The sequence below is a fragment of the Heloderma suspectum genome, chromosome 2 (assembly GCF_057233095.1).
Source record: "Heloderma suspectum isolate Gila_16-S chromosome 2, 16-S_ref, whole genome shotgun sequence".
NCBI lineage: Eukaryota > Metazoa > Chordata > Lepidosauria > Squamata > Helodermatidae > Heloderma > Heloderma suspectum.
This window is the reverse complement of record NC_139459.1, coordinates 378,157,772-378,170,972: the sequence shown is the minus strand read 5'-3', so window position 1 is coordinate 378,170,972 and position 13,201 is coordinate 378,157,772. Positions and strand designations below refer to the sequence as shown.

Genomic DNA, 13,201 nt, shown 5'->3' with positions numbered 1-13,201 from the left:
GCCTACTATTTCCTCCCTAGAATGGATCCCATCTGGCAGTTGTTACTATTTGGTTTTGTTTGGGAATCAGGTCTCGCAACTGAATGTCTAACATGGGATCCACCAGTGTCCACCTGGAGGCCAGCCAAAGTCCAAGCCTGAGCACTTTCCACAAGTATTGAAAGGCCATTATGAGTGGGATCTCTGGCTAAATTGCTATGGGGTATTTTTATCCCCATCGTTATTTATTAAAAGGACAGTGCAATAGCCTAAATAGCTAAAATAGCATTTAGGGTCAGTTGTCACAAGCTACCAACATGTCAGGGAGGGGACTAACGCCACTGGCCTGGGGCCTGAGGTGTCCTGTGCTGAGATTTGGTTGCGTACCAGGAAGCTGGGGAGGACCGGCACTGCCAGCTGTGTGCTTGCTTCTGCACCCCCATTAAGACCTGTTCAGCCCACTCATTTCAGCCAATGGAGGGAAGTGATGCTCTGAACTTGCCCTGAACTCCATCCTAGAATTATTTTAGTGGCCATGTTATTCTGTAGGTTTTTATTCCTGTGTTCAGAGGGTGGCTACCCTCCCTCCATCTCTCTAGATAGGTTCAAAATCAGAACGAATGAACGAACGAATGGGGTACAACATGCCTGGTGCACCGTGGACTGGTTCCATGGTGGCTGGTTTTTCTTCAGTTAAGCGGCCCACAGCCCCAGGAAGAAGAGCGGTCCAGTCTGTCACATACCATGCACCACAGATGTAGCCTGGCCACTATAGTATGTTATTTATACATTTGAAGTATTTTTATGCTGCTCCTCAGCCAAAAGGGCTCCCAGAGCAGCTTAGCTGCCCCTATTGGCCAGCAGGGGTCGGGGGCGTGACCTTACAGGGCCACGTGGAGCATGATGGGCCGATCCGGCGTCCCTGCGCATTTCAGGGCTCTAAAACCTCTTCCTCTTGGTCGGTGGTGGCATGCCGAGTTCGTAGAGGGGTCACATGATCCCTCCGGGCGAATCCAGTTGCAGCTTGGAAATGGCCCCATGGGCCATTTCCGCACCCATGCCCCCTAGGGCTCTAAACCCATTTCCTATTGGTCCACGGTGGCATGAGGAGTTTGTAGAGGGGTCACATGACCCCCATCAAGTGACCCTGAAGGTCATATGACCGGGTCAGCTGATCGCATATGTTGGACTTCCGGCTAGGGTGGGACTTCCCCTCTCAACAGGGGGCGGCGCAACGATCACCTTCGAAAACAGGGCATGGTTTAGAGTTTGATGCGAACCCCCCCCCTTTACTACTAAGAGGCTTCCGAAGCAACAGCAGAGCAGCCAGCTTTCTCCCACTTGGTAGGCAGAAATCCACATGGTACAGCTTTTTTAAACAGGGAGGTGCATTGATATGAAAAGTACAAGCTGTTGAATTTCCACCCATCACACAGCAGCCCTGCCAGGAAAGTCAAAAGGTGGCAACCCCAGGCAGCAGATTCCCGGGTACTTCACTGCGCAGGGGGTGAGGGAGAAGTTCTCAGATACTGATATTAACAAGTAGCTGCGATAAACAAGAGGGCGAAAGGCTGATCATCCTAAACCAAATGGCAAAAGAAACAGGAGGGCAGAAGAAAGCGTCAGCTGCAAGGAACTGCCTTCCTCTCCAACATTCCTTCCCACCCCTTTTCCTCCTGTGGGGGCATCCACGGTTCTCAAGTGTTGAGACCATTCCTTGTTCCATCCTAGGAGTCCCTTTATGAGCCGCCTCGACAGGCCAGCCAGGAGAAGTTCCCAGTCACGCTGCCTCCTCCGGGTTCAGACCCCTCACGGCCTCTTGTGAAGTCAGGGAGGGAGGCGAAAGTTATTGTAATGTGCTGCTACTCATTTGATATCCAAAGAAACACTGTTAATATATCCAGGGGTCTTTCTGAATCCTTTAATTCCTCACTTAGATAGATCTTTATTTAAATTATCCCAGGGCCCCAGTCGCCACTGGAGCAAAGACAGGGAGATGCTGTGGAAGAAAGGCAGAGGAAAGTGAAGGAAGAGTGAAGGAAGGACACTGCAGGTCACGGGCTTTGGCTGGTGTGGAAAGAATCCTTTAACCTCACCCCTGATGTGTTGTGTGTACCCCAGAATGACAATGCAGTTATGAGAAGATGTCCAACAGATGCTTGTGCTTGTGTTGAGTCTTGACCAGAGTCACTCCATGTTTGTTTACTAGGCCATCCTGACTTGGCAACACAGTCCGTGTGAGGCAGATTACAGCCTGTCAGCAGTTTCCCTGGGGATTGTTAGGGAGGACAGGTTCCTCCCCAGGCCGCGAGCCGATAAACAATTGTACTTCTGGCAGCAGCAAGGAGAAGGAATATCGTTCTCCACTTCCGTTGTGCTCTCCTTCTCAGGGGGTTGACGAATGTGTCCAGACAAAAAGGGCAAGCAAATGGACATCAGAAACAGTGGCACAGAGGAGGTGTCTCCACATGGGCGGTTGGACACAGCATCTTGATCAAGACCACCCCAAAACCTGGAGCCGGCCCTGCTACATGTGAGGAAGGGAGGAGGAGGGCAGACCTCACCCTTAATTTATGTATGTTTTCTGTCCATAGTTGGGAACCCTTCAAAAACCCCTCAGAAAGGTTGCAAAACCTCTGAGGCTGCAAATTTGTCTTTGGGGAATGTCCTGGGCAAAGGTCGGATGCTTTGCTGGGAATATCTTTGGCCCCGATCCCATGTTAGGCGCACTGAAAGGTTGAACACAAGCCGAGCATAAGACAGACAGAAGCTGCTGCATCTTCCAAGAAACAGGGAAAGAGAGACAGCAATCCCGCTGTACCCAGCTCTGAAGATGTCTATTTATTTATTTATTACATTTATATTCTACCTTTTTTCCTCCTCAAAGAACCCAAGGCAGGGGACATAATCCTCCTCCTCTCCATTTTATCCTCACAACAGCAGCCCTGTGAGGTAGGTTGGGCTGAGAGTGTGTCACTGGCCCAAAGTCACCCAGTGAGCTTCCATAGCTGAGTGGGGCCTAGAAGCCGGATCTCCTGGCTGACTCCTGACTGGAGTAGTGGCTGGAGTCCAACACTCCAGCCACTACTCCACACTGGCTCTCTTTTGGATCAGGGCTGTGATGCCATCTTGTGAGGTCACAGGCTAAGTCAGGAATTATTCAAATTTCTCTTTCCAGATCTTCACAGACATAAAAAGGGTCTTTTAGGGTGCAATCCTATGCATGGTTAGACAGAAAAAAGGCCCACAATTCCCAGCATTCCCCAGCCAGCAAGCCTGGCTGGGGACACTGGAACTTGCAGGCCTTTTCTCTCTCTAAATATGCATAGGATTGCGCCCTTAATTTCTTAAGGAAAAGCCAAATATAGCTGTGGGATGGATGGTGCCCAGGGTCCATATTTTCCCTGGTCTGCTGCCAAAGAGTTCGAAGGTGGTTAAGTGTTTCAGCCTGGACGTTTGCATTGTAAAAAGGATTGTGGGTGCTTCCAGCCCGTGGGCTCCCAGAACGGCCAATTTAAAGGTACTGAGCTGCTGTTCCATGTTTTCCTCCTTAACAGACTTTCCCTAGAAGAAGAAGAAAAAAAAGATGGGAGGAGCAGTGGGAAAGCAGAGGAGGGTTACAGATGGAAGACAAGGGCGTCTGGATGGGGAGTTCTGTGGAAGACAAGGGCGTCTGGATGGGGAGTTCTGTGAACGAGGCGAGGTGGTTTCACAATCAAAGCCCTACCTGGATGCCCCCTGAATACCTGTGGCAGTTCTAAGAGCTACACTTGGTGCTGCCTCCAGTATTTCCCACTGGAAAGAAGGACAACATCTCCTATCAAGTGCACAAGGCGTTCATCAGTAAGCAATCCCGATGTATAGTCTGCACATGCTCAGAGACACCTTGCTTTACACTGATTTCTTTCCAAAGGTGCTTCCTGTCAGGAGCAAAAGATGCTGTGAACATGCTAAAGAAGGCGTATGCGACCTTTTCAGACCATGGGCCTATTTTGCAATTTGAGAAACTGTTCTGGGCACACCACAAACTGGCTGCTATTGGAGGTGTGGCAAAGGACAAGGAACCTGCCCCAAAGACTGAGTACAAGGCAGAGGTGGGGTCGAAGCCCCAACACACTACACCCCTCTGAACCCACAGCTGGCAAGAAAATGTGTTAGTCTTTCAAAAGAATAAATAAAAAGTGGGAGGGTCAGGGCACCTTGGGGGCCACCAGGAAAGGTGGCTGCCACGTTACCTACCTCTGTGCTCGAGACACTCTTACGAAGAAAGGACACTCTGCACACACTCATACATCCTTTGCCCATTAGATCTGTTGAGGAAATGTTATACCTTTGTGGCTAGACTACTGCAATCTGTGCTGCCCTTGAAGAACGTCTGAAACACAGAGCACAACATGGTGGCCAATCCCATCGCACAGGAGTGGGAAACATCGATTGTTAGGCACATCTTTAAACCAACACCCCTGCCTCGCCTTTCTGCTCTTTTCTGGACATGACTCTGGGGTAGAATGTACGCTGAGGCCCATTTTGTATGGGAGGTGTGCCGGTATTTTTTAGACATGCAATGAATGCTCTGAGGTCACATGTTAAAAGAATACAGCACAGTATCTGCCATGTTAATAATAGAATCAAGTGTCATAGGCCGACCACCTGCTTACTTGATCCTTGCCCATCTTGGCTCATTATGGGCTGCAGAGAGAGATTGGGTGAGGGGATCAGGGTGGTGGTGAACACCTCCCTTGAGGAGGGAGTGATGCCATCAGCCCTCAAGGAGGCAGTGATAAGACCGCTCTTAAAGAAGCCCTCCTTGGATCCCCAAGTTCTGAACAACTTTTGCCCAGTCTCCAATCTGCCATTTGGGGGCAAAGTGATTGAGCGGGTGGTGGCGATGCAGTTGAAGGCACACTTGGAAGAAGCCGATTATCTAGATCCTTTTCAGTCGGGCTTCAGGCCTGGGCATTGGACAGAAACGGCCTTGGTCGCCTTGGTGGATGATATGAGGAGGGCTCTGGATAGGGGTGAATGCTCCTTCCTTGTTCTCCTCGACCTCTCAGCGGCTTTTGATACCGTTGACCATGGTATTCTCCTGGACCACCTAGAGGGGTTGGGCATTGGAGACACTGTATTGCAGTGGTTCCGGTCCTTCCTCTCCGGCAGGTACCAGAGGGTAGCACTGGGAGAGGAGGTTTCAGACCCATGGCCGCTCACTTGTGGGGTGCCACAGGGTTCCATCCTCTCCTGGATGCTATTTAATGTCTATGTGAAGCCGCTGGGGGCGATCAGGAGGTTTGGGGTGCGGTGTCATCAATATGTGGATGACACGCAGCTCTACCTCTCACTCAAATCTTCACCAAGGTTGGCCATAGAATCCCTGTGCAGATGTCTGGAGACAGTGAGTGGATGGATGGGGAGGAATAAGCTGAAGCTGAACCCTGACAAGACTGAGGTACTTTTGGTGGGAGACAAGAGGAGGTTGGGGGATGTTGACCTGGTGTTGAATGGGGTACAGCTACCCTTGAAAGACCAGATCATTTTAGACTCCCAGCTGTCCATGGAGGCTCAGGTGTCAGCTGTGAGCTGGACAGCGCTGTACCAACTCCATCTGATACAGCGGCTGCGCCCCTACCTTCCCAACCATCTGCTCCCATCAGTAGTACATGCCCTGGTCTCCTCTCATCTAGACTATTGTAATGTGCTCCACGTGGGGTTACCCTTGAAGATGGTTTGGAAGCTGCAGCTGGTACAGAACACGGCGGCTCGCCTGATTAAAGGCAGCCACCGGCGAGATCACATCACTCCAGTGCTGAAGGAGTTGCACTGGTTACCAGGTGCTTCCCAGGCCAAATTCAAGGTGTTGGTTTTGACCTTTAAAACCCTATATGGTTCCGGCCCAGCCTATCTTAAGGAGCGCCTCCAGCAACACCGGACAGGCCTCCTAACAAGATCAGCCTCAGATGGCCTTTTCTCTGTCCCATCGCCAGGACAGCTAGACTGGTGGGGACGAGGGAGAGGGCTTTCTCTGTGGTGGCCCATCTCTGTGGAACTCCCTCCCTAGGGAACTCCACCATGCTGCCTCTTTAATGAGCTTCCGCCACAAATTAAAAACATGGTTGTTCAGGCAGGCATTTGGGGTGGGTTAGGGTTATTTTAGAAAATGATGTTTTTACTATAGAATTTTATTGTTTTAGATTGTTTTATTGTATATTTTGTACATCGCCCAGAGTGGCTGGGTGACCAGCCAGATGGGTGATTAATAAATTTAATAAATAAATAAACAAGTGCACCAGAGGGAAGTGTCATATACCAGTGTATGACACTCCCCTCTCACCATTGAGAGGGAAGCAGGAGTTTGAAAGGTTACATAAGTTTTATCATTTGTGTTTATAGTTCAAGAACATGCCACGAGCTACAGTATAGTGCTGGAATTGCAAGAGAAATGGGAGGTCATGCTGCCATTTCAGTTGGCTTAAAAAAAAAACAATCCAGTAAACTGTATGTGCACCCTCGCAGCTGTGCAGGTGTAAAAATACACTGTGTGGTTATCATAGTTGCCCGGCTGTGCAGGTCCACCATGAAAAATAGCCTCAAAAAATAAAACGAGGTATTTCCTGCCTGCAAATCCCATCAAAATCCTTGCGAGGAAAGAGCAGGGGGGGTGAGGAGGAAGATGTGGGTGGGGTGCGGGAGAAGGTGGGGTGATGCCATTTCAATTCCCGTTTTTAATGTCAGGTAGCGGCATGCACGCCTTTGCAGCTGTGTAGGAATACAGGTTTAAAAACCCGTTTTGTGGGCATTCACAGTTGTGCAGTGAAAAATAGCTTTTTAAAAATTATGGCTTCCCTGCCCACAAATCCCATCAAAATCCATGTGAGGACAGAGCAGGGAAGGGAAGAAAGAGGAGGAGAAAGACATGGAAGGAAGAGGGGGGAAAGATGCGCGGGGGGGGGTTGCAAAAAAGCATTAAAGTCACTCCCACCGGTAAGAGTTATAATATTGCTGCTGTCAGGTTTCCCGATCCCCCCAGTGCACACGCTAGGCAATCTGACACTGGACACACAAATCAGTGAGATTTCTTTATTGCAGGGAATCCTGTGGCAAAAGCTTAATGGTTACACTCTTCAGAAATCATCTAGCTGATGTTCAGTAGCTATAGGCTGTATGTATTTCCAGAAAGTCCAAAGCTAAACACTGCTACCGTGGCTGAGATCCTCAACATGGTTTCTCCGTTGCCATCGCCACGGTTCTGCACACAAGGGAAGGGACTCTGGATTCCTGGAATGAACCCATCAGGCAGTCAAGGGAAGGGCATTCCTACACACGCTTTCGCATTGGCAACTCCACGCTGCATGAGTTCGGCAGAGGGAAGTCCAAAGGTCGTAGGTCAAGCCCAGCCTGCCGTACACAGACACACAATCCACAGCAACAAGGGTTCAAGTCCATGAAAAGCCTCACAGTACTTTTCACGGCAAGTCCTTAACAATCCAAAGATCCAGTGCATGTGCAGAGTGCTTCCAAAAGCCCAGACAATGCTGGATCCAAACAGAGAAGGCTGTGGGCAATGAAGACGAGATGCCCCTAGTAAAGGCTCTTCGCCTTTGCATCATCTTAAAAGGGAAGGTGTGACTGTAGGATACCCCCACCGGACCCCTTGGCAGACAAGGGCCTTTAGCCTTCCAGCAAGGCCCCTGTGTCACTGCTCAGCCCTCCAGCAGTGACGCTTCAACCTAGGCGACCCTTCTGCAAACCCCAGCCCAACTCGGTCAGGTTCTCACGGACAGCTGCCAGCCTCCCTGCCTGCCAAAGCCAGACCAACAGGTGGACGGGGAGTTGGGTGACTCCCCCTGGCTCTGCTCTGGGACCACTGGCAGAGAGAAGCTCACACTGACTCTGAAATTCCAGAGGCTGAATAGGCCCGAGCCCCTCCAGGGTACTTCTGATCAAATCCTGGCTATAACCTACAAGGCCCACTGCGCCACCAAAGCCGGGCCCTGACAGCTAGACTGGAACACACATGACTGGTAGTGCAGGGTAATGACAATCTCTGAAACAGTTACCATAAAAGCAGTTCGATGGCCTTGTAGGCCCCTTCCAACCCTACTATTCTATGATTCTATGATTCTAGTACGGAAAAACAATATTGAGGGAGAAACAGCATCGGGACAATGGGTTGTGGAATGCATCGTTTGCTGTGCAAATCAGCCAGATGTTAAAGTATTGAGATAAAATGCTAGTATAGAAGGGCTCTGTGTACTGATTTTAATTTACACAGCCTGAACAATTTGAGCTGCACAGCGTAAGAGACAACTCCTTTTCCCTGCTTTTCCCCAACCCATCCTCCATTTCATAAAAACCATGGGAAGAGGGCCCTCTCTGTCAAAACATCCTCGCTGTAAGATCCCACTGTGGGATCCTGCAGAGAAGAACATTCTGTGTTTGGCCTAAAATAGGGGTGGGCAACTTGTGACGCTCAGATGTTTTGGCCTACAACTCCCATCAGCCCTAGCCAATGGTGAGGTATGATAGGAGTTTTAGGCCAAAACATCTGGAGAGGCACAAGTTGCCCACCCCCACCCTACAACTTTGGAACTTCCAACCCTGGAGAGTCCACAACATCAGAACCTGAACACGGAGCAGATGCATGGTAAGACTTTTTGTGCGGTGTGGACTGAGGCAGGGGAGAATAGGCAGACAAGGGGGAGTATGGACTAAAAGCTATCTTGGGCTTTTCCTTCAGAAATTGAAATGCAGTTTTCATGTCTCTGCAGAGATGGGAAGAGAAGTCTAAAGTAATTCCTTAGCCAATGACTTCGCAGGAGGCCATCATAGCCTAAGGCACCCCCATATCTGGATATGGAGGGGTGTTGCATCTTTCTCCTGGTTCCTTGGAAAAAGCAGCAACTTCTGTCTGACTCATGCTTGGCTCATGTTTCAAACTTTCAGAATTTCTACCAACAGAATCTGGGCCAAAAATTCTTCAGGCAGAGCATCCGGTCTTTGCTTGGGGCATTCGTCAGACAAAGAGGGTGCTGGAGCCTCTGAGGGTCTGCAGCCTGGGGGCTTGCTAACATTACTGCACTTGGGAGGGGGCATAGCTTCGTGGTAGAACCCCTCTTTGGTAGAACCCCGGCTTCTCCAGGTCAGGCTAGGAAAAAATCCTGCCTGCAACCCTGAAGAGCCTCTGCCAGTCAATGCCAATAACGCTGGGCTGGGTGGACTGACTCAGCGCAGGGCAGCTTCCGATGTTCCTGTGTCTCTTCCCCCACCCCACTGCCACCCCTACCCGAGTAATGCGGGTTTACAGAGCCCCAGGCTCCCTTTGCCACTAATTTTAGGGAGTGTTTTGTCAATATAATCAATGTCTCAGTGGGGGAGAGGGGAATTCCATCTTCTCTAAAGGACGCAGTGCTTTGCCGACTCCTCAAGAAGCAGTTGTCGTACTAGAAAGACTTTTAGGTCCATGTTCAACCCCCCATTTCAAGAGAAAGTGGAAGAATGTGTGATGCAACTCCCAGACACATCCTGCCGGGACCCTTTTCAGTCCGGCTTCTGGCCTCATTATGGGACAGGAACAGCATCCTGGAATCTAGACTGAATTCAAGGAGCCACTTTTGACCTTAAAACTCCACCATCGTCTATGGATTCACGTACTGTAGGGACCGTCCTTCTTTGTCATAACCATCATGCCAGCTGCTGTTTTTGAATGAGGCCCCGCTTCACCTTCCATCCATGAAGGGAAGAGTTAGAACTGTAGATGTCAAAAGCAGCAGGGCCTTGACTGTGGCGGCCCCTAGGCTGTGGGATGATCTCGAGCTGTGGCTCCTGACTGCCCTTCGAGAAAAGCTGTAAGACAGCCTCCCCGAACTTGGTGCCCTCCAGGCGTATTAGACTGCAACTCCCATCATTCTGAGCCAGCATTGCTACTGGCTGAGAATGATGGGAATTGCAGGCCAACACATGTGGAGGTCACCGGGTTGGGGAAGGCGTTTAATTAAACCAATGGCGTTTGTATAGCTGATTGGGAATTTTTGAAGGTCATTTTGGAACTCAGGGATGCCATTCTCTGTTTTTGTTGTTCGCATCTGTATCTTCGCCTTCTGTCTTCCGCGTAAGCCGCAGAACACCGGGCACGACTGCGGCGGGCAAGGCTCGGTGCCACCCCGCGCTGGACGAGCGCCGGCGCCGCCTCCAGAGCTGATCCCGGCCGCGGGGCGCAGGGAGGGGCCCGCCTCGGGGTCGGGCGGCCACGTTGCTGTCGCTGCTGTTCAGGCGTGAAGTCGTGTCCGACTCTATTTCCCCCTCGGCCAGCCCCGCTCTCGCTCCTTCGGCGGCGCGTTCCAGCTCCGCGTTACTGGCGGCGCGGCGCGGCGCAGAGCGCAACGCGATGAAGCCCCTGCTGCTCCTGGGGGCGGCGGCGCTGCTGCTGCGGGGCGCGGGGCCCCTTGGAGAGCCCCGCGGTAAGTCCCCGGCGTCGTGCTGCTTTGCTGCGTCTCCGCGGCCCGGGAGGGGAAGGCGCCTGTGGTCTGGGGAGTCTCCCAGTTCGTCTCGCCTGGAAAGACGCCAAGGGACGGAGCGCAGCGGTAGCGGAAGCCTGACCTTTCGAGGCCTGCGGCTGCGCCCTCGAAGGAGACTCCGGTGGGTGGGAGGCTCCTTCCGCGCTGGCTGTGCCCAGCCTTTTTTGCTTTGACTCCGCTCCCGCGTGGAGAGGACTTGGTTTTGCCGTTCAAAGCCACCGGTGGCTGCCCGGCTGGCCTCGCGGGCCTCGAGGCTGAAGCTGCCGACGTTCACTCGCCACGCAGGACCCCCCCCGCCCCCCGCTCAGTCAGTCCCCGCAAGGGAGGGACGCGAATGCGAAGCCTCCCCTGAGCTGTCGCCAGGCGTTTGCCAGAGAATGCTGCGGCCCTCTGGCGATAGAGGTTAAAACTGCCTGGGTCTGAACAGGGGATACCTGTCAGGAGGAAGGCTGTGCTGTGTGTGGTATGGAATCTGTCGTGGTGTGGGATATACTGGAATTGCAGACGGCCAGTAGGTTTGTTTCTGTTTTGCAGAGAGGGCAAAGCATTATGATAACACGGTTGTAGCACTTCCAATAAACAGGTTATGCACATTTGTGTTGCGTTCCCCAATCTTTGCTGTGCTCCCTCCAGTACCAGAGGCGGTATTCCTATGTGCCCCACTTGCTGGGGAACATGGGCGGGAGGGTGCTGTTGCACTCGTGTCCTGCTCGTGGGTTCCTGGTCGACAGCTGGTTGGCCACTGTGTGAACAGATGCTGGGCTACATGGACCCTTGGTCTGATCCAGCGTGGCTCTTCTTATGTCCTTGATCTTTGCAAAACCTGTGACTAGAGACAGTTGTGGGACAGGAAAAATAATTGTGGGCAAGAGTAGCTTTCTCATGCCACTCCAACCCTCTAAATTAGGGGTGGGTGGTGTCAAGGAAGGCGGGAAGGAGGATCCCAGCCACCGGGACTGGCCCCAAACTCCCTGCGAGGGGGGACCGCCCAGGACCCAATCCTGGGACCCCCTTCCCAAAGACAGGACTGACCAAACCCGGCCTTTCAGTCCCCCCAAATACCCAGTAGCCACCCTCTTAAGCCAAGAGGCACTGAAATTAGCACCGAGGTTATGCAGAGAGATCACACCAACTAAACGTTGGATAAAGGTTTATTAAGATCAAAACAAAGGGGTCTCTTTATGTTATATTGTAATCAAATGCCTGTTTGTGTGTGTATGTGTGCGTACACATATACATATATATTTAGATATATTACTTAAAATATACAAATGGTTTGCTTTCGTTTTTTATTTTTTATCTTTTCCTTAAATCTTTTTTCCGTTTTATTATTATTAATATCATAATGGGATTATGATTATTACTATTTTTTGCTGGCTAAACCTTTAATGTTTATTAATACACGTTAATTGAACGGTAATATATGGCCAATGGAAATGGATTGTTTGCTCCCGTTCCTTTGCTATAAGACTGAATAATACCTGCAATGTTTGGAAGAGTGCTGTATAGATATAATTTGCAATTGGATTTATATTTGGATATTTGGTTTGTTCTTATTGAATTTTAATATAATCCTCCCCCCTCCAAATACTGTAATGTTGGAAACTGAAGATTCTGATTATGTTGTTGGTATTGTTTATTTCATTTATAAAAATAAAATAAAAATAGACTCAAAAGAAGAAGGTCAAAATAAAGGGGTAGAGGGAAAGGGAAGAATGGAAATAGCAAGTTACACAGAGAGTACAAAGCTAAATCACTTAACTATATACAGAGAGCTTCATGAATGTACACCCAAGCCAAAATAATAAATCTACCTGGCCTATCCTTACATGCTTAAGCATGGATCTCTCTGGACAGCAACCAGGCGTCTGCAGACCCAGGACCACCAGGGTGAAGGGAGACCCCATGCCTCGCCCTCAGCCCACTTTTAAAGCCCAGCCCTGGCAACCCAGGGCAATTTTTGCCTCCGCCAATCACTGGATCAGCCCCTAGGTGGGCCGCCCTGGCCTCCGAGAGGCTGGGACTCCCCACCACCTCCAGCCGCTGGCACTGTCTAGTTAGCAGGGGCGGCGCCTGGCCCTGGGCAAAGGGCCGAGGAGCCTCTGGATTACAAACAAGGCCAGGTGCTTACCTCCAGCGGGACAGCCTGACGCGATCTTATGGCGGAAAGCAGGCCGTTATCCTTGACAGGTGGCATTCCCCAAGGGTTGCATTCCCAAAGGGAAATCTTTGAGGGGGGCTGTGTGTCTTGGTGGCTGGGGCTGGAGACAGAACTGGGCAGGGCCAGACATACCCCACAGTCTCTCTCTTGCTGCATGGTGGGGACGGGGGTGGTGGTGGCTTTTGCAGTATGTGAGGATTAACTCCTCCCCAGTTCTGTACTTCCCCTCAATTGTCCTCCATGTGACAATTAGGCTTTTTTTAAAAAAAATAAAAACTTTCATTGGCAGCGATGGAACATTTTAAAATAAAGTCTAATTGTTTTGTGGGGGGGGGTTGCAGACAAGAATGGGAGATTGTGGTCCAGATGGGGCAGCCCGACAGTCCAGACATTGCCTATTCCTGATCTGAATGGTTATTGTACATCTCCAGCCTGAATATCCTTAGAAATATTGATGGATGGATATTGCATTTATATCCCACCCTTCTTCCTCTTGGGAGGAACCCAAGGCAGTGTACATAATCCTCCTCCTCCTCCATTTTATCCTCAC

At 50.7% G+C, this 13,201-nt stretch overlaps 1 protein-coding gene and 1 long non-coding RNA gene across 3 annotated transcripts in view; both read left to right on the top strand.

Annotated features, from left to right (window-relative positions):
- LOC146356295 (uncharacterized) overlaps positions 1 to 13,201 on the top strand; it is an 867,031-nt gene that overhangs the window by 323,272 nt on the left and 530,558 nt on the right. The gene's annotated exons all lie outside the window — the stretch shown is intronic.
- The window catches only part of LOC146356311 (class I histocompatibility antigen, F10 alpha chain-like), a 32,942-nt gene continuing 26,408 nt past the window's right edge, over positions 6,668 to 13,201 (top strand). The window contains exon 1 of one of the 2 annotated variants that reach the window (XM_084831758.1): positions 6,668 to 11,073. Coding sequence is in view for 1 of the 2 variants with exons in the window: in XM_084831757.1 (XP_084687883.1) it covers positions 10,361 to 10,433 (73 nt within the window). In the remaining variant the exon portion in view is untranslated. The remainder of the gene's footprint in view (positions 11,074 to 13,201) is intronic. The other variant, XM_084831757.1, reaches the window with a different exon arrangement.